The sequence below is a fragment of the Cervus elaphus genome, chromosome 21 (genome assembly GCF_910594005.1).
Source record: "Cervus elaphus chromosome 21, mCerEla1.1, whole genome shotgun sequence".
Classification (NCBI taxonomy): Eukaryota; Metazoa; Chordata; class Mammalia; order Artiodactyla; family Cervidae; genus Cervus; species Cervus elaphus.
The window spans coordinates 19983455-20002518 of record NC_057835.1 but is presented as its reverse complement, the minus strand read 5'-3'; the positions used below and the strand labels follow the sequence as shown (position 1 = coordinate 20002518).

General features: G+C 45.3%; 1 protein-coding gene across 3 annotated transcripts in view; it reads left to right on the top strand.

The window, feature by feature from the left end:
* FER1L6 (fer-1 like family member 6) overlaps positions 1-19064 on the top strand; it is a 162214-nt gene that overhangs the window by 83508 nt on the left and 59642 nt on the right. For 2 of the 3 annotated variants that reach the window (XM_043880375.1, XM_043880376.1), the window contains 3 exons: positions 6859-7036; positions 10406-10530; positions 17497-17631. In XM_043880375.1, the coding sequence (XP_043736310.1) occupies positions 6859-7036; positions 10406-10530; positions 17497-17631 (438 nt within the window). The remainder of the gene's footprint in view (positions 1-6858; positions 7037-10405; positions 10531-17496; positions 17632-19064) is intronic. The other variant, XM_043880377.1, reaches the window with a different exon arrangement.

Genomic DNA, 19064 nt, shown 5'->3' with positions numbered 1-19064 from the left:
TTTTTCTCTTGGGCAATTTATCCACAGCATCATCTCACAAGTTCATCTATATCTTTAAAATAGATTGCAGAGAAAATTACAAGAGGAGAGGCTGATATTCCACAGAACTAGTTCAGGATTCCTGATGGCTTTACATTGTAGAAGTATGATAGTCTTTTCATCTTGGGTCCCTGCACCCTTCGTGGGTTATAGGCACAATCTCTGGATAGATTCTACTGTCTTAAAATCAAGATTTAAGGCTTTCTTGGAGACCTTGGGTATTTTAGTTCTACTACAAAGAAATTTCTTTCCCGGAATTGGACTTGAGCAACAAACATGGAGAACGAGTGGACCCAAAGGCTTGTGTGCATACGTGCCAAGTTGCTTCAGTTGTGTTCGACTCTTTGCAACCCCATGGATGTAGCCCTCCAGGCTCTTCTGTCCATGGGATTTTCTAGGCAAGAATACCAGAGTGGGTTGTCATCTCCTTCTCCAGGGGATCTTCCCGACCCAGGGATCAAACCCGCATTTCTTGCATCTCTTGCATTGGCAGGCGGGTTCTTTACCACTGAGCCACCTGGGAAGGCCTGAGCCTGAGTTGCTGCTGCTGCTGCTGCTAAGTCGCTTCAGTCGTGTCTGACCCTGTGCGACCCCATAGACGACAGCCCACCAGGCTCCACCATCCCTGGCAAGAACACTGAGCCCGAGTTGGGGGAATATTAATCAAGAGGAAACAAAACGGTGTCATCTGAAGACATAGCTAGGGAACAGTAAATCTGGAAAGGCCGCCAGGGTTCCGTGGTTCCTGTTCCAAGATCTTTCTTTCTCCCTAATTTAATATTCACAATGCTATTAAAAATGCTGGGACAGAATTTGCAGAGCTCAGCCCAATCCACCACCCAGAGTTGTTCTCCCGCTTCAGTCTCAGAAAAGGACACTCATTACCCAAAGCAGGCTTTTCCTATGAGAGGAGCCGGATGCACTTGCCAGAGGGGGGCGCCCAATGTTCTTTTTCTTTTCTCCCTGGGACACGTGTCAACGCTGAGTCCACCTCTTAGTCTCGTTTCCACCTCTATCCTGGCTTCTGCTCCACAGCTCTGAGTCCCATCTCTTTCTCTCAGGCCTCTAGCTTTCCATTTAGCTTTTCCTTTATTGTTGTTCAGCCTCTCAGTCGTGTTGGACTCTTGTGACCCTACGGACTGCAGCATGCCAGAATTCCCTGTCCTTCACCATCTCCTGGAGTTTGCTCAAATTCATGTCCATTGAGCTGGTGATGCTTTTCCCAGGATGCAGCAGAAAGTGGTGTGCCGGGTCCTGCCACAGAGTGAAGTCTCTACAAAGCAAACACTTCTTTCTCTTACTAATACTGATGGGCTAACTTCAACACAGTTTGTGTGAATGATCATCCTTCTTCCCTTTTTCTGACTGGCCATGATTACCCTTCTTTGTAAGCCAGTTGGCATTTCACCAGGACCCTGGAGGGATGTGGGTGGGTTATGGGAGAAGCTCAGACTTTAGCATTCTGTCTTGCAAAACTTGTACACATTGGTGATCATATTTTTCTGTTTTGTTTTTTTTTCCTTTCCCTCCCTGCCTTGCCAAGCTATTAATAAAAGGAAAGAAGTTGCTTTGGTTGGTCAGACTTTGGGAGCACATGAGAGAAAAGAGATTGGGGAAGGGGGAGTAGGGAAGACACAGCCCAGGCTGGAAATGCACATGAAATTAAACGTGGGGTGTTGCTTCTATGAGTACCTGAGAAGGTGCTCAATGATGTTGCGTGAGTTACAACTTGGATTCCTAAGTGAGAAACTGCATTGTCTTGCAAGCAAGTTCAGTGTGCGTATTTTTAAAAATTTATGTATTTAGTTAGTTTTTGGCTTTGCTGGGTCATTGTTGTGCTAAGTCGTGTCTGACTCTTTGCGACTCCATGGACTGTAGCCTGCCAGGCTCCTTTGTCCTTGGGGTTATACAAGCAAGAATACTGGAGTGGGTTGCCATTTCTTTCTCCAGGGGATCTTCCCAACCCAGGAACTGGACCCAGGTCTCCTGCATTGCACGTGAATTCGTTACCGTCTGAGCCACCAGGGAAGAGTCTTTGTTGCCGTGTGAGCTTTTCTCTAGTTGCGGAGAACGGGGCTTCTCTCTAGTTATGGTGCACCGCCTTCTCATTGTGGTGGCCTCTCTTGGTGCAGGGCATGGGCTTTAGGGCACTACCAACGGCCTTCCGTAGTTCCGGTGGTCGTGGCTCTTGGGCTCCAGGGCACTGGCTCAGAGGTTGTGGAGCACAGGCACAGTTGCTCCCTGACATGTGGGATCTCCCCAGACCAGGGACTAAACCCGTGTCTCCTGGATTAGCAGGTGGATTCTTTACCACTGAGCCACCAGGGAATTTTTAAAAAGATGTGTAACCTAGAAAATTTAGGCACACAGCCATGGTCCTTGTATAATAGCACAAGATATTGGCTGAGTGTTAGGTTCTAACCATGATTCACACATTCAGGTTGTTTTCAGAGCAGCAAAGATGTAGGATGTTTCGTGGTTTTGTTTTAAGAAGCAAGGGATATCAGTCTGGCTTGAGGCAATGCAGTACAGTAAATGAAGAGTCTTGCTACTCCTTGGAACAGTGGTCCATAGATTAGCAGGATCGGCACTAATAGGGAGAAATGCAGAATCTCAAATCCTACCCCACATCTTCAGAGTCAGAATTTGCATTCTACCAGATGGTCCAGGCAACTCACATGCATGGATACACATAACAGTATTGGAGGAGGGCTAAGAGGATGGGCTCTGGAGCCAGGTGGAGCAGGGTTAAGTCTTGGCTCTATTCCTGCCTTGCTCTGTGATGTTGGACAATTGTCTTAACCTCTCTGAACCTTCACTTCCTCATCTTTAAAATACACAGCATGAAAGAATTTGTTTTATAGTCATCATGAAGGTGAATGATAACCTATGGCTTGTTAATAGGATGCAAGTAATGAGGACTGATGCTGAAGCTGAAACTCCAATACTTTGGCCACCTCATGCGAAGAGTTGACTCATTGGAAAAGACCCTGATGCTAGGAGGGATTGGGGGCAGGAGGAGAAGGGGGCAACAGAGGATGAGATGGCTGGATAGCATCACCGACTTGATGGGCATGAGTTTGAGTAAACTCCGGGAGTTGGTGATGGACAGGGAGGCCTGGCGTGCTGTGATTCATGGGGTCCCAAAGAGTCAGACACAACTGAGCGACTGAACTGAACTGAATAGGACCTTCTGTGTGTAGGAACATTCAACCAGGGCCTGGGGCAATGTAAGTGCTCAGCATATGTAAAATATTATCATTAGACCAAGAAACAGAGAATTCAACAAATATTTACTGAGTGCTTCCTGGGTACAAAGTACTCTTTTAGGCATTGAGGACATCACTGTGATATGACAGAAATCCTGCTGTTGTGAATTGAAGGCCTGTGATAGATCCAAATGGCAGATTTTTTTGTTGCTTTTATGACAACAAAATAACCGCAGGCTCTCAATAGCTATTTGTTGAACAAGTGCTTAGCGCATTTTAACTATTACCTTTATTACCGTGGGCTTCCCTGGTGGCTCAGTGGTAAAGAATCCACCTGCTCTGTAAGAGATGCAGGTTTGATCCCTGGGTCAGGAAGATCCCCTGGAGAATGAAATGACAACCCTCTCCTGTATTCTTGGCTGGGAAATCCCACAGACAGAGGAGCCTGGCAGTCTATAGACCATGGCGTCGCAAAGAGTCAAGCAACAATAACAATTATTATTGCAGAAGTGGTGAATGGAGAGTTATTTGTCTTATAATTTTAAAAATTCTGAGTTGCAATTATGGTTCTCTTTACTAACAGCAAAATGACCTTATTTGTCTTTTTGAAGCTGGATAAACAATGACATCCCACTCCCTAAAGAATAAAATCTAAACTCCTCCATATACCCCGCAGGATCCTGTAGCCTCGTCTGTGTCATTCTCTGTTCCAGCTCTTTCTTTCTTTCTTTTTTTTTCCATTTATTTTTATTAGTTGGAGGCTAATTACTTTACAATATTGTAGTGGTTTTTGCCATACATTGACATGAATCAGCCATGGATTTACATGTGTTCTCCATCCTGAACCCCCCAGCTCTTTCTTTGCTGAAAGCTTTCAGCAGATCCATCCCTGGCACAGAGCAAGCACTCAGTAAAGGTCAGCCCTTAGCACCACTCTTAGTTCCTGCCCTTGTAGCTTTGTTCAGGCACTTTCCTCTTTCTGGGATGCTTTCTCTATGATCCATCCCCAAAGTACTTATTAAAACCCACTGGAATATGTGAGTCTTTTTTTTCCTTCTGGTTTTATCGAGCTATAATTGACATAGAGCACTGTACAAGTTTAAGGCATACAGCATAATGATTTGACTTACATATATCTTGAAATGATTATCACAATAAGTTTAGTGAACATCCATCACCTCATATAGATACAGAATTAAAGAAATAAAAAAATTTCTTTCTGTGATGAGAATTCTTATGATTTATTCTGTTAACTTTTTCATATGTAACACAGTAGTACTGTTCATTGTATTTATCATGTTATACATTACATCCCTAGTATTAATTTATCTTTAACTGGAAGTTTGTACCCTTTCACCTTCATCCAATCCCCCTCACATACCCCCTGCCTCTGGTAACCATAAATCTGGTGTCTTTTTCTTTTTTTTTATTATGTACATATGTATTTATTTGACTGTGCAGGGTCTTCATTGCTTTGCACAGACTTCTCAATGAAGTGGTTTCTCATGTTGTGGAGAACAGGCTCTAGTCTAGGCACATGGGCTTCAGGAGTTACAGCAAGCGGGCTCAGTAGTTGTGGCTTTTGCACTCAGTTGCTCTGAGGCCTGTGGAATCTTCCCAGACCAGGGATCGAACCTGTGTCCCCTGCATTGGCAGGCAGATTCTTATCCACTGTGCTACCAGGGAAGTCCTAATCTCTTTTTCTCTGTTTGTTTTTGAAGTATAATTGACCTATAATACTATGCTAGCCTCTGTTACACAACGTAATGATTTGATATTTCTGTACATTTCAAAATGGTCACTATGCTAAGTCTAGTTATGATATGTCACCATACAAAGGTATGGAATATGAGAGTCTTAAAGAAAGGGTGGAAATGCCTGCTGCTGCCTCTCTGGTCCAATGGCATCTTCTCTCTTGGAGACGTACACTTGACTTTGTATATGAATAAGTGAATGCAGGGCAGCCTCCTTGTCTAGATGTGAGCTCTTGGAAGAGAGACCCAGGGCTGTGTCTCAGTCTTTTGACACCCTTCTGGCCCTGCTCCCTCTGCAAGGTCTGGTGACACTTGGTGGCAGTTGCTGAATTGGGTTGCTTAGAATCATCCTGGGGAAACTCACAGAGAAAGATAGGAAGGCAGGCGAACAACCAGGTGCAATTTGGGTTCTGGGACCTTCCATGAGTGCCTGGGAAATTGTCAGAGTGAGTGGTAGCCTCTCCTAGTGGGATTTTGTGACTCTCGAGGGGAAGGAAGTGGTACAGAAGGGGAAGTGTGTATTGATGGGAATGCCTGAGAAACAGAAGAGGCACTTAGAAGAGTCAACACAGTCTAGAGAGGTGGCCACTTTCAGAATGCAAGCCTGGCCGGAAATACTGAAGGCAGCCGAGTCCAGGGCCTGGGACTCCCTAGATGGGATGTTGGTGATGGTTTAGTCACTCAGTCATGTCTGACTCTTTGCCACTTCATGGACTGTAGCCCGCCAGGCTCCTCTGTCCATGGGAGTCTACAGGCAGGAATACTAGCGGGGGGTTGCCATTTCTTTCTCCAGGGGGTTCCCGACCCAAGGGATCGCCTAATCCCAGTGGCGGAGAAATAGAGGAGCCACTCTACATTGAGCTGTGTCCTTTGCATGTTGAGCACATATGCACCCATCCACAACATGTATATTGTGTGTACACACCACTCAAACTAGTACACACATAAACATACAAATTCAAACAAACATAAATATAAATATTATACAAATCTGAGTACATTCAAAAGAGGGAAGACAGGGTAGTGAGGGAATTTGAAATCACACTGTGTGAAGAAGGGGTGAAGGAAGGAGAGGTGTCCAGCCAGGTAGAAAGGGTGTGATAAGGCAGGCAGGTTCCTACAAACCCACAGGGGCCTGACCTATGGAATGAGTGTCTGAGTTCTTCTGAATGAAGCAAAGAGGCAGAGGTTATGGCTGAAATTCTGGGCTATTGGAAGCTCTGGGAAGGGAGATTTCAGCTCAGTGTGGGGAGAGGCAGGCTGTGTGGGTTCACAGTCCAGAGCCCAGATCTGATTTCATCTCCCCTGATTCAAGTCCTGGCTCTGTCACTGAAAAGCTGAGTGATCTCAGCTGCTAGAAATGGCTTACCTGAGTAACCCAAAAGATTCAGATCAGCTAGTCAGTTAATTGGATCCAGGGCACTTTCTTCATGAATGATGTATAAACCAATGATGGATACAAAGAGCTTTGCTAAGTCTGTTGACGTCTGGTGACTAAGACATTGAAGATTTTCAGTAAAATGAATACTCTTTCAGTTAAAAAAAAAAGAGCTGTATTATCTTAGGACGTTATTATAGTTAGCCTTTCTGAGCCTGAGTTTCCTTATCTCTAAAACAGAGGCAATAACTACACCTACCTGTTAGGTTTAAATGATCCAGGGCTTGGAAGTGCTTCATGCAAGGCCTGTTTAAGCTTCAGGGCCCATTAAACCTGGGTTCTTCTCTAAAATCATGTGTTGTGCCAACTAGGGTCATTGGTCTCATTTTTTTGATACAAGCTCCAGGGAAGGAGCTCAAAGAGTGAGGCCAATCTGGTTCCTACTAATGAGGCAATCTTCCTTGTAACCTTTCCCCAGCTTCCTGGAAAACGGCCGGCTGGTTGGTCGGTACAAGCAAAAATTGACGTGTACCTGTGGCTGGGCTCCACCAAACACTCCAGCGCCATTTTGAACAACTTGCCAGCAGGCTATGAGGCAGAAGTGTCCTCCAAAGGGGCTGGCACCCATCAACCACCAGACAACCTGCTCTACCAAGGTATGATGCCCACTGGGCCAACAGGGTCATGAGCTGTCTCTGGTGTGCTTCTGAGAAAACAGTAAGGAGGGGTGACATGCATGAGTTGCTTGCACAGGATCAACTTATTTGCCTCTTTTAATACAGTATCTAAATTTTCTTTCTGACCTTCCAATGTCCATTTAGAAACAATGAAGTCTTTAAGCATATCTGGAGTAAACATGTTTCTGTTAATAAAGTGTAATATGAGTTTCTTTGTAGGTGGACGATACAGATTTAGTTTGTATTTTAAGCAAAAGATGTCGTTTAAAGAAACATCAGTAAGTTCTTGTGCTCATAGGATCTGTGGAATTAAAGCAGATTTCCTTTTGCATGACGTTGGGGTTTTGACCCAAAAAGAACAGGCATTTACGTTTTCCAGTAATGACCCAATAGGAACTGGTATCATTGGGGTCACTCATGTTTCTCTACTTTGATTCTTTACTTGGCTACTTTTAGAAATTCAGCATGGTTTATGTAATCCCTTCTTCTATATAGATATTTTCAATGAGTGCCATCATGTTTACATTTTCACATAATTCTTTTCCATTTTTTTAATGTGGTGAAAGTCACATAATATAAAACATGATTTTTATCACATTTAACTCTACTGTTCAGTGGCAAGGGCTTCCCAGGTGGCTCAGAGGTAAGGAATCTGCCGCCAACGTAGGAGACACAGGAGACAGGGGTTCAACCCCTGGTTTGGGAAGATCCCCTGGAGGAGGAAATAGCAACCCACTCCAGTATTCTTGCCTGGAAAATCCCATGAACAGAGGAGCATGGCGGGCTATAGTACATGGGGTCACAAAGAGTTGGACATCACTGAGCGAGTAACATTTTCACTTACCCAGCTAGTAAACTATCTCCAAACTCTTCTTTATTTCCATTGCTTCCCATCTTGTCTTTAGAGAGTTTTCATCTTTGGGTGAAAACATCCACATCAAGTTATCTTTTTATTTTTATAGACACTATCTCTAGAGACCCAAAGTACCTGGACATATTTGCTGTCCCAGCTATGCACAATTCAGAGGAGAGGAGAGATTTTTCCCAAACCTTTCTGATCCTCTGAAGCATGTTCTTTTCACAGGATGACCTAATAAACTCTCTCTGCTGTGCCTTGACATTGATGGCTTTGGCTGCCTTCCACACCTCCTGGAGAATTTGGTCTCTTCATTCATTTAATGCTTCAGAACATATCCATTCAACCAGTAATACCAATAATTAGTTTGCTACTGCATATGGAAGGCACGGTGGGAGAACTAGTGAGGAGATGTAGAGGCGAGTGAAAGGTGATCCTGGCCCTCTGAGGGGGCCAGCAGACGTGTCTTTAATAACCACATGTGGAAAGTGAGCCGTAGCCCAGAGGTGGACCAAGTATGAAAGCAATGAGGAAGCCGACTTTACTAGTCTAAGGAACAGAGCTGGTAAGACTCAAGGTTTCAGGAAAACAAAAACCTAGACTAAGTCCATGTCGCCTCCTGGAGTTGTGCAGTGTCCTGTCTCTGTGGCTGCCTTGGGAGCTCTGCTAACATTCTGGGGTTTAGGCACTTCGGGGGGAGCTGGTGGACATTCTCAGGGATGAGCCATTCTCAGGTTCGCTCCCAGCTGAAAGATGTGTCCACTGATGTAGCCTATTAAGGAACACGTGGGCTCTCTCTTGACATACCCCAATCAGGAAATTCCTAAACCATCCACTGAACATTTCTTTGTTTACCGTCCCTTTTAAGGAGCTCTGTTGTGTAAGAGAGTTAAAGGGAACAAATGAATACAAAAAACAAGAGAAGCCATGTGTCAAGGATCATTGAGTCCATGAACCAAGGAATATGATTAAGTCACCTCCTCCTTGGGGTTCCCCCAGCATCCCCTGGTCTGCCCGCCCCCTGCCTGCAGCCCTCTCTCTGCCGCGCATCCCATCAAGCAGGTGTGCTCACTCCTGCCTTTCACCTCCCACGTCCTCTGCCCATACCTCCTGCAGGACACTCAGCCCCGGCTCCTGTCACTAGAATTGATGTATGTGGCTTATCGTCTGTCTCCTCCCTGGAGCTCCCCAAGGGTGGGGGCTCTTTTAGCTGCTTCAGAATCCTCAGAGGCCAGAACTGTACCTGGTACACTGTAGGCACTCACAATGCTATTGGCTGGCTGAATGGGTGGATGGATGGCTCAAGACTTTGTTGAGTTTATTTTTTAAAAGCTTTTTATTTTATATTGGACTATTGGGCTTCCCAAGTGGCACTAGTGGTAAAGAACTTGTCTGCCAATGCGGGAGACATAAGAGACACGGATTCGGTCCTTGGGTTGGGAAGATCCCCTGGAAGAGGACATGGCAACCCACTCCAGTATTCTTACCTGGAGAATCCCATGGACAGAGGAGCCTGGTGAGCTACAGTCCATAGGTTCACAAAGAGTCTGACACAACTAAGGCAACTTAGCACGCGCTTAGTCAATTAACAGTGCTGTGATAGTTCAGGTGGACGGCAAAGGGATTCAGCCATACACATGTATGCATCCATTCTCCCCCAAATTCCCCTCCCTTATTGAGTTTATGGAAGCAAAGACAACTTGTGGAACCATCCCTTTCTTATACACACACACACACACACACACACACACACACCTGCACCAGTGGAAACAGGAGGCTTACTAAGAGGTAAAATATGGCACTTTAATTTTTAGTTGAAGTATAGCTGATTTACAATATTATATCATTAGGTATACAGAATAATGATTGAGTATTTTTGCTGAATTATATTCCATTATGTTATTGTAAGATAATATGGCTATAATTCCTTGTGCTGCACAATATATCCTGTTGCTTATCTATTTTATACATAGTAGCTTGTATTGGTTCATCCCATGGCCCTTATTTGTCCCTCCCTCTGTCCCTCTCCTCTTTGGTAACCACAAGTTTGTTTTCTATTAGTATATCTGTGAATCTCTTTCCATTTTGCATAGAGATTCAAAAAACCGTGATATTTCAGAAAGAGGTTTGGACTTTGTAACCTGACAGAAATGAAATCCGGGCTCTGGCATTAGCTGTGCAAGCTTGGAAATGGATTTTAGCCTCTTTGTAAGCCATTTCCCTCATGTAGAAATTGAAGACACTGATGTGTATTTCACCAGTTGTTATGAAGATTAAATCCCAAAATGTGGTGAAAGCAGCAAGGAGAATGCCTGTCGCCAAAGTACCCACGACCACGACCTCTTCCCCCATCTTCCCTATGACCATTTCGGTTTCAGCGGCTGTCGGTGCCCGCGGTCTCCCTCATCTGTCTCTGGATGCACCCACCCACTCACACTCACCATTCCTAAGAATCCCGCTAATACACACCCCTTCCCATTATTTGTCCACAGATCGGCATGTCTTTCAGCTGAGAGCTCACATGTACCAAGCCCGGGGCCTCATCGCAGCCGACAGCAACGGACTCTCAGACCCTTTTGCTAAGGTCACATTCCTTTCCCACTGCCAGACCACAAAGGTAACCAGGGAAGCTCACTTGCTTTCTCCTTGCAGCCCACTGCTGAGCCAGAGCAGGCCCCAGGAAAGAAAAGAGAAGAAAAAAAAAAAACAAAACAAAACAGGGCACATTGCAAATACTTGTGTCTTTAGATGTGTAGGTGTTTTAGACCCAAAAACAGGGATGCAAGGAAGGACAGACATGGGGAAGATCTACTGATCCAATATGATCTGTAGTCCTAAAGCCAAGAGGTCAAGTACTCGAAGCAAAGGCAGATTGGGGGAGGAAAGAAGAATGAGGAGGGAAGGGAGCTGGCATCCTGAGCACTCCTGGAGTAATGGGCGCAATGCCCATCACATTGGGAACGAATGAATGAGAAAACAGTGCAATCTGCACGAGGCTTGTGCAGTAGTCTCTACTGAGGGGTCTCGGTGGGGAGGAAAGCTTTCCTGCTTTGTGGTCAGGAAGCTCCAGACTGTATTTCCAGCTGGGGGTCTTGGCACACTTTTAACCCCTCCGCAATTCAGTGTCTCCCTTTAGAAAATACTGCTTCCTGATGGATGCTATGAGGATTCAAGGAGATGGATCTATACCTGTTTCCTCTGAATTCTTCCTTTCCTGTGAACTGAGTACTGACATGTGAGAAGAGGCCTTAATCAGCACATGTCCAACAGGCTGCTTTTCTCATGAGATCGTGTTCTGTGAGGGTTTACTCTATTCTCTGAGGATTCACTGTTTTGAGGGAAGGGAGCTCAATAAAGGCTTTGCCTAACTCTGGGAGTTAAGACAGAATTAGGGCACAGAGAGCCCTGAGCTTACATTCTATTTCATCTACTCTCCAGCTGCCTTTATTCACTAAACCTCCATTCATCCTCTTAAAATAGGACTGTAAGAAGAAGCAAAAAGTTAAGTGTACAAAGAGATTAATGAGTAGTGGCCATTCCATTGGCTTGTATTAAGATGGCTGACATTTCTCCCCAAGTTGAGGCCGTAACCTGGGAGACTGTGTTTTGATTTACCACACAGACTGAGATTATCCTATGAACTAGCATCTTGTCCATTTCACCAGCTCATCTTGTCCATTTCACCAGTGCCAGAGGAGTGAGGGGTGCTTGCTCTGTGCCAGCTCCCAGGCTGGGCTCAGAGGAGCTGGGGCACCAGACTCTGAGCTTGCACAGTGTAGGGTCGGGTGTGGGGCTGGGCCGTCCTTTGGCAGATGAGTTGGCTGCACTGTTGTAAACCCATGGTACTGGGCCCCAAGAGCCACATGGAGAGAGGGGTTGGCTCTGCCTAAAAGGGAAGTCAGGGGAGACTTAAGAAGGAAGGTGATTTCATCCTCATTTAGTGAATAATCATGAAAACCTGAAGATTTCAGACTCCTTTCTCTTCCCTGTGTTTTGAGAGGCAATACGTAGTGTGGCGATTAAGAGTATAGACTCTAAAGCCCTTGATTAAATGCAGGAGGAGAAGGGGACAACAGAGGATGAGATGGTTGGATGGCATCACTGACTCATTGGACATGAGTTTGAGCACGCTCCGGGAGTCGGTGATGGACAGGGAAGCCTGGTGTGCTGCAGTCCATGGGGTCTCAAAGAGTCAGACATGACCATGCAACTGAACTGAGAGCCCTAGTGCCTGGGTTCAAGCCTGAGCCCTTCCATTTATGAGCTGTGTGACCTTAAGCAAAATCCTCTTTGTCCTGTTTCTTCATTTCTGTATTTGTTTCTGTAAAATAGGGATGTTGGAATTGTATTTGCCTCCCAGAGGGTTGGAATTGTATTTGCCTCCCAGAGGACAGTGTCTTGTTTATAACAGCTCCTGGGTAATTAATATTACCATATTGTTAATATGGCCATTGAGGCTTGCCACCAGAAGCAAGGGAGATTCTCAAAAGGGGGCCCCCGGAAGCTGTCTCTGCCTGCATAGCTTGGAGTTCCAGGTCCTCAGAGGTGATCTCAGGGCTTGGGGGGGAGCAGGCAGTTTGAGTGAATTCCCTCAGCTGATGTGTAATTCTCCTTCTAGTTTGCATCTCTGTACAGTCTCTTCATTTGATTTAGACTCACATCTCAAAGGGCTTCCCTGGTGGCTCAGACAATAAAGAATCTGCCTGCAATGCAGGAGACACAGGTTCAAATCCTGGCTCAGGAAGATCCCCTGGAGTAGGAAGTGTCTACCCACGCCAGTATTCTTGCCTGAGAATCCCCGGACAGAGGAGCCTGGCAGGCCACAGTCCATGGGATTGCAAAGAGTTGGACATGACTGAGTCACTAACACTTTCACTTCCTTTCCCAAAGGGACAGATGACATTTATTTATCAAATAATCATTTGAAAGGGAAAACAGGTTCTGTTGAATCCTGGACTTTGCCTTCATACTTTTGAACCAAGTACCTAATTTTTGTTAATAATAATAATAGCTGTCATTTATTGAAAACTACATCTGTGCCAAGCACAATGCTAAGCATTTTATATGCATTTTTTTCTACATCTAACTGCAACCCAAAGGTTTAATATATTGTTAGTGTCCTTCATCTGCAGATGGGAAGGTAAGGCTTGGAGACTCTTTAATTATTAATAGAAGGTGGTAGAGCCAAGTTATGCTGGGAGTTCAACTGGTAAAAAATCTATCTGCAATTCGGGAGACCTGGGTTTGATCCCGGGGTCAAGGTAGTCCGTGGGGTCACAAAGAGTCAGACACAACTGAGCAACTTTCACTTTGGCTTCTCAGGTGGTTCAGACGGTAAAGCATCTGCCCGCAATGCGGGAGACCTGGGTTCAATCCCTGGGTTGGTAAGATCTCCTGGAGAAGGGCATGGCAACTCACTCCAGTATTCTTACCTGGAGAATCCCATGGACAGAGGAGCCTGGTGGGCTACAGTCCATGGGATCGCAAAGAGTCGGACACAACTGAGCAACTAACACCTGTGGAACCAAGATGGCTACCCAAGTTGGTCCAATTCCAAAGTCATTTTGCTTAACCACTCTGCTTCCATTTTGGTAAGAAAGGGTTCTAGATTCCCTCTCCTGTTTCAATGTGTGCTGGCTCTGTGGGACTGGTCTTTGTGTGACTTGCCCAGCTCATGCATTCTTCAAGGTGGAGAAGGCTGAGCTGGGGGGCCCTACAGTCATAGCTGAGCTGGTCCACCATTCATCTGGAAGCATGTGTCTTGAACGTGTTGCTCAGGGAGAACTGACTCTGAAGGGTGGGTTCTGCAGCCAGTCCTTTATGAGTGACCTTCCCAACCCAGGGATCGAACTCATATCTCTTACATCTCCTACATTGGGAGGCTGTTTTTTTACCACTGCACCATGTGGGAAGCCCCTTATATGTGACTTAATGGTACAAAATAATTCAGAAAGGGAATCCAGTTATTCCAGACACCACCAAGGACGTGGAACTTAGAAATCTTGTGGTGATAGAGTAAAGGGAATGAGGGACAGCTCCCAAAGAGAAAGACTTTGGGGATAGAAGAGGAGGGAGATTGCTTGGCTAAGATGGAGCTTGGAGTAGAAGGACGGGGATCTTAGCAGGTGGGGAGCATGGAAGCTGAGATTTCAATCAGGTGGACGCTGAGTCCTGAGGATACAGGTGGTCTCTTATTAGACACGAGTTACCCAGTGACCAAGATGGGCATGCGGTAAGTATTCAATAAATGTTCACTCATTTGTAAGTGTGTGTGGCTGGGGTTGATTGGGGTGGGCAATAAGCACTTATTGAGTACCTACTGTATGCCAGACACTTAATACACTTTATCTTAGACAATGGTCATAACAACTCTACAAGGCAGATACTAACTCCATTGAAGTGAGTGAGACTAAGGTTCAGAGGGGTTGAATCACCTGCCCAAGTAGGACATAGGCAGATGGTGAAACCAGGGCTCCATTCCAGGGGCATCTCTGAGACTAAAGCCACACTCCATCCATGACATCTCACTCCTTCTTCAAAGAGTTAAACTTCAGTTCAGTTCAGTCGCTCAGTTATGTCCAACTCTTTGCGACCCCATGGACTGCAGCATGCCAGGCTTCCCTGTCCATCACCAACTCCCGGAGCGTGCTCAAACTCATGTCCATCGAGTCAGTGATGCCATCCAACCATCTCATCCTCTGTTGTCCCCTTCTCCTCCTGTGTTAAACTCAAGTGTTACTAGAATCTCTCCAGCAGCAATGTCATTGAACCAGTTTTTAAAGCATAACCTCTGAAGGAAGCTCCGAGGACATGAGATGAGTTGTGCTCGCCTTGGCAGAGAAGTTGTTACGGAGTTCAAGCTGGCTCTGCTCACTGTATGACAGGCCAATGAATCCTAGAGACGAGGGGTTGAGGCAGGGAAGAGACTTTAATCGATGAGCCAGCTGATGAGAAGATGGCAGCTATCACCTCAAAATAACCCTGTTGTCAGGGCCTGGTTGCCAGGTTCTTTTATGGATCAGAGATGGGGAGAGGCAAGGAAACAAAGTAAAAAGACTATTCAATCCTTGCAAATATCCCCTAGACTGTCAAGCCTCAGGCAGGGCGATGTGTTAGTTTCATTTCCTTAGAGTCCTTGCCAGGTGCAGTACTCAGGCTATGTCCCTGAAGCAAGCTATTATGTATGTTTATAATAACAAAAAAGGGTTAAAGTCAAAGAAGCAGATCCAGTGTAAATTTAAATTTAACCCTTCCTGGTTACAAAGTGGGAGAATGTACTTTTGCTCAGGTGAGCCTTTCAGTACCTCTCAAAGGTGGCCACATGTCCTTTCATTCACAGGACAAGCCAATACCCACTCATTAGTTCATGCAAGTAGCTATCAAACACCCGCTCAGCCCAGGATGCCATGTGATACTGAACACTGTGCCAGCACTTTGAAGGAATAGATATATAATGAATGAAAGATTGAATGCTAGCCTCTGGAATCTTACCAAGTGGCAATTATAGCCCCAAGTGCCAAGGAAGCCATCAGAACATTTCTGTAGGAAAGATGCTGTGAGAATCATAAATTGCTTTGGTATCACACTCTTGGGGGCAGCCTGCAAAAATGATCACATTTTTATTTTCAAAAGCAACCTGAAAACACATAGTTATTGTGATGTCAGTCACCTTCACAGGGGAACTTAGCATTGCAATGCCGTAACTTGCTGTTCGTGAGTTGGTGGAAGCCATTCTTTTCCTGTCCAAAGAATTAAGATTTTCTCTGGAATGTAATGTTCAAAACCTCACTGTGTGAGAGGCATAAAATACTCCAAAGGCAAAAAAGCAAGGAAGGAAGTTGTGGAATGCGTGATATTTTTATGGCTCACATAAAAAAGAGCAATAAAAATATTATTTCGTGATCACAGTGCAAATGATTTAAGGCCGTGACTTGAAATTGTTCTTGATGTAAAACTCTGAGATGACAGTTTTATTTGGACCTTGGAGCCTAAGCAGTTAGTTAGTTCAGGCCAGAGCTCTCTCTAATCCCTCCTGGAGAGAGTGGCGCACAGTGGAAATTTCCTCAGGACCCAGCAGCCGCTGTGTGGTCTGCATTATGCTGTGAAATCGTCCATTTGCCTGCACAGCCGGGGAGGCTGTGACTGTGGCCTCTTTCCAGTACTAACATATGAATACGACAGTTTTTGCCTAGTTGCAAAGTCCACCCATCCTGCAAGCAGCCTTAGCTTCCAGCTCTGTGAAACTGGCGTGTTTCCAAACAACCAGTAAAATAGAGGATGCAAGTCCATCACATCCTACCCTCTAAAGGTACTCCTTGAATGGCCTGGGGGGGAGCTCTGAGCCACTTCTAGGTGAGACATTCATGGTTCTGGACAAATTACGTAGTTTGGTGTTCCTTTGGTTTCCCATCTGCATAATGGGTGCAGCTAATTTCCACTGTCGCAATTTGCTATGGAGGAAAGAACGATGTCATGCAAAATGGTGAGGATTATTTTGAAGACCCTAGTCAGATTAAGTAGCCAACAGCAGTAGAATTCCACTGGAATATTAACTTGAGAATCTGCTTTTGAGTATTTGATGATGCAATTTTATTTGTTAACAAATGAAGCGTCACTAAATCTCCCACATCCTCAGTTTAGGCTTTCACTGGGCTCCCCAGGTGGCACAGTGGTAAAAGTATCTGCCTGCCAGTGTAGGAGATGTGAGAGACATAGGTTTGATCCCTGAGTCGGGAAGATCCCCCGCAGGAGGAAATGGCAACCCACTTCAGTATTCTTGCTTGGAAAATTCCATGGACAGAGGAGCCTGGCGGACATGGGGTTACAAAGAACTGGACATGACAGCACAACAACAACCAAATGGAGATGATATTAGCATTTACTTGGTGAGGATGGATGAAGTTAGCAGTTTGGGCCAAAGGATCCAGGTTAAATCCTGGTTCTGTCACGTGCTCACTCTGGACAAGTGAGCATTGGTTTCTGTTTCCACCTCCCAGAATTGTTGGGAAGTTTGCACAAGACAGTGTATGTGACGCACCACAGCCAACACACAGTACATGCTCAATGAAAGGTAGCTGGTGTCATGATGGAAGCGAGGATTAAGCTGGAATTACGCTTGCAAATGCCTTCTCTGGTGGCTTAGACGGTAAAGAGTCCTCCTGCAAAGCAGGAGACACGAGTTCAATCCCTTGGTAGAGAAAATGCCCTGGAGAAGGAAATGGCAACCCACTCCAGTATTCTTGCCTGGAGAATCCCAAGGACAGAGGAGCCTGGCAGGCTACAGTCCATGGTGTCGCAAAGAGCCAGACACAACTAAGTGACTTTCACTCACTTACACTCAGCTTGCAAATCGGGTGGCAATCAGGTGGGGTACTACTCAGGAAACTTAGGTAAACTCCTTCAGAGCAGGGAATCTGCCTGCCTAGCATCCGGTACTTAGTAGTATGTTAATTTCCTCTGTTGCTTGAATGTTGAACAAGTGAGCAATGATGATAAGGATGTGTCCTCTTAACCCTTCCCAGAGCCCCCTCCAACTCGATCGAATTGAATGAGCGTTGGCTTTTCTCTTGGCCCCACCTTACAGGTCATTCCCCAGACCCTGTCCCCCACCTGGAACCAGATGCTCCTGTTCAATGACCTGGTGCTGCATGGAGACCAGAAGGAGCTGGCAGAATCCCCGCCCTTAGTGGTGGTGGAGCTATACGACAGCGATGCGGTGGTGAGTGTCTCAGGGCTGCGCTGACCGGGCTTCACCAGAAACACTCTGCTTTCAGCCACCTTCCTTTCTTTAACCTACCTGGGATGGTGCCTGGACGCAGTCCTCACCTGGGAAAAACACTGATTTTACAGAACTAGGGAGATCAGTGACGATCATTTGTTTTACTAAAGGTTTTTTTTTTTTTTTGGCTTAGATTACCCTTTAGATTGCAATTAAAATAGGATCTGATTCACAAAAGTTCAATCAACATTCACTTCTTCAGGAATATAATTATTAAGGCAACTCACGGTTGTTCCTAGCTCTCAGTGAGCTCTATATTCTATTGCTGCTAGTAAAAAAAGTCCATGCCTTTTGAAAACAGAGGGTCTTTACTGATCTCCCTGGCTGGAAGCAAATGGATGTATTGTCACCGATTCAGCCTTGTAACTGGATCTTCTTCTTTTGGTTGTTGCTTCCAAGCCCTGAAACAATGCGTTTATCTCCATCTCATTTCTGTTATGATGTTAGCCAAACTGCTTCCTCTCCAAAGATGTCTGTGTTCTGAAATGTTGAGCAGATTCAAAAGCTTACTGGAAGATTTTTTTTTAATCACTGAAACAAATCTTTTTCTTTTTTAAACTAAGAAGTCTAAAGGGAAAGGCAAAGGCTTGTTTTAATGTTTTCTTTAATGTCTTTACCTCCTCTGGAGATTGCAGAAGCACAAATATATTAAGTATAAAAGTTGTTGCAAGAAATCTTCCTAAGGCCTCTTCACCTCCTCCGAGCAACCTGGCAGCTCCGACCTTCATCCAAGGTCAGGAGGAAATTAGGATGGGAGAACTGGAGAGCATGAAGCCCCTTCTGGCTTTGGAGAAGAGGAAACAGAAGCCCAGAAAGGTCAAATGCCTTGTTCAAGGTCACAGCTGGCTGGAAGCACAGCCAGAACTTGAATTTAGCCACCTGTGTCCATTCTTTCCTGCACAAGTGCAGTGGCCATTGTGACTGTCTACCTTTAGACATACATATTCAGCTTCTCCTTGTCACTCTCTGGAGTCTGTTCCCCCATCTGTAAATTTGGGTATGTGGTATATTTATGGGCTTCCCCAGTGGATCAGTGGTAAAGAATCCTCCTACAATGCAGGAGCCTCAGGAGACGTGGATTCAATCCCTGGGTCAGGAAGAGCCTCTGGAGGAGGGCATGGCAACCCATTCCAGTAGATGTGTGTTCTGCTGCTGTGCCTAGAATATAGACTTTCTGTAAAGAAGGTCACAAAATAGGTACCTTTTCAAAAGAGTCCATAACAACATGATTCCAATCTTAAGTATTTTTATTTGACAACCAGTAACAACAATCAAAGGCTGCCCATGTTGCTCATCAGTAAAGAATCCGCCTGCCAATGCAGGAGACACAGGAAGTGTAGGTTCAACCCCTGGGTCAGGAAGCTCCCCTGGAG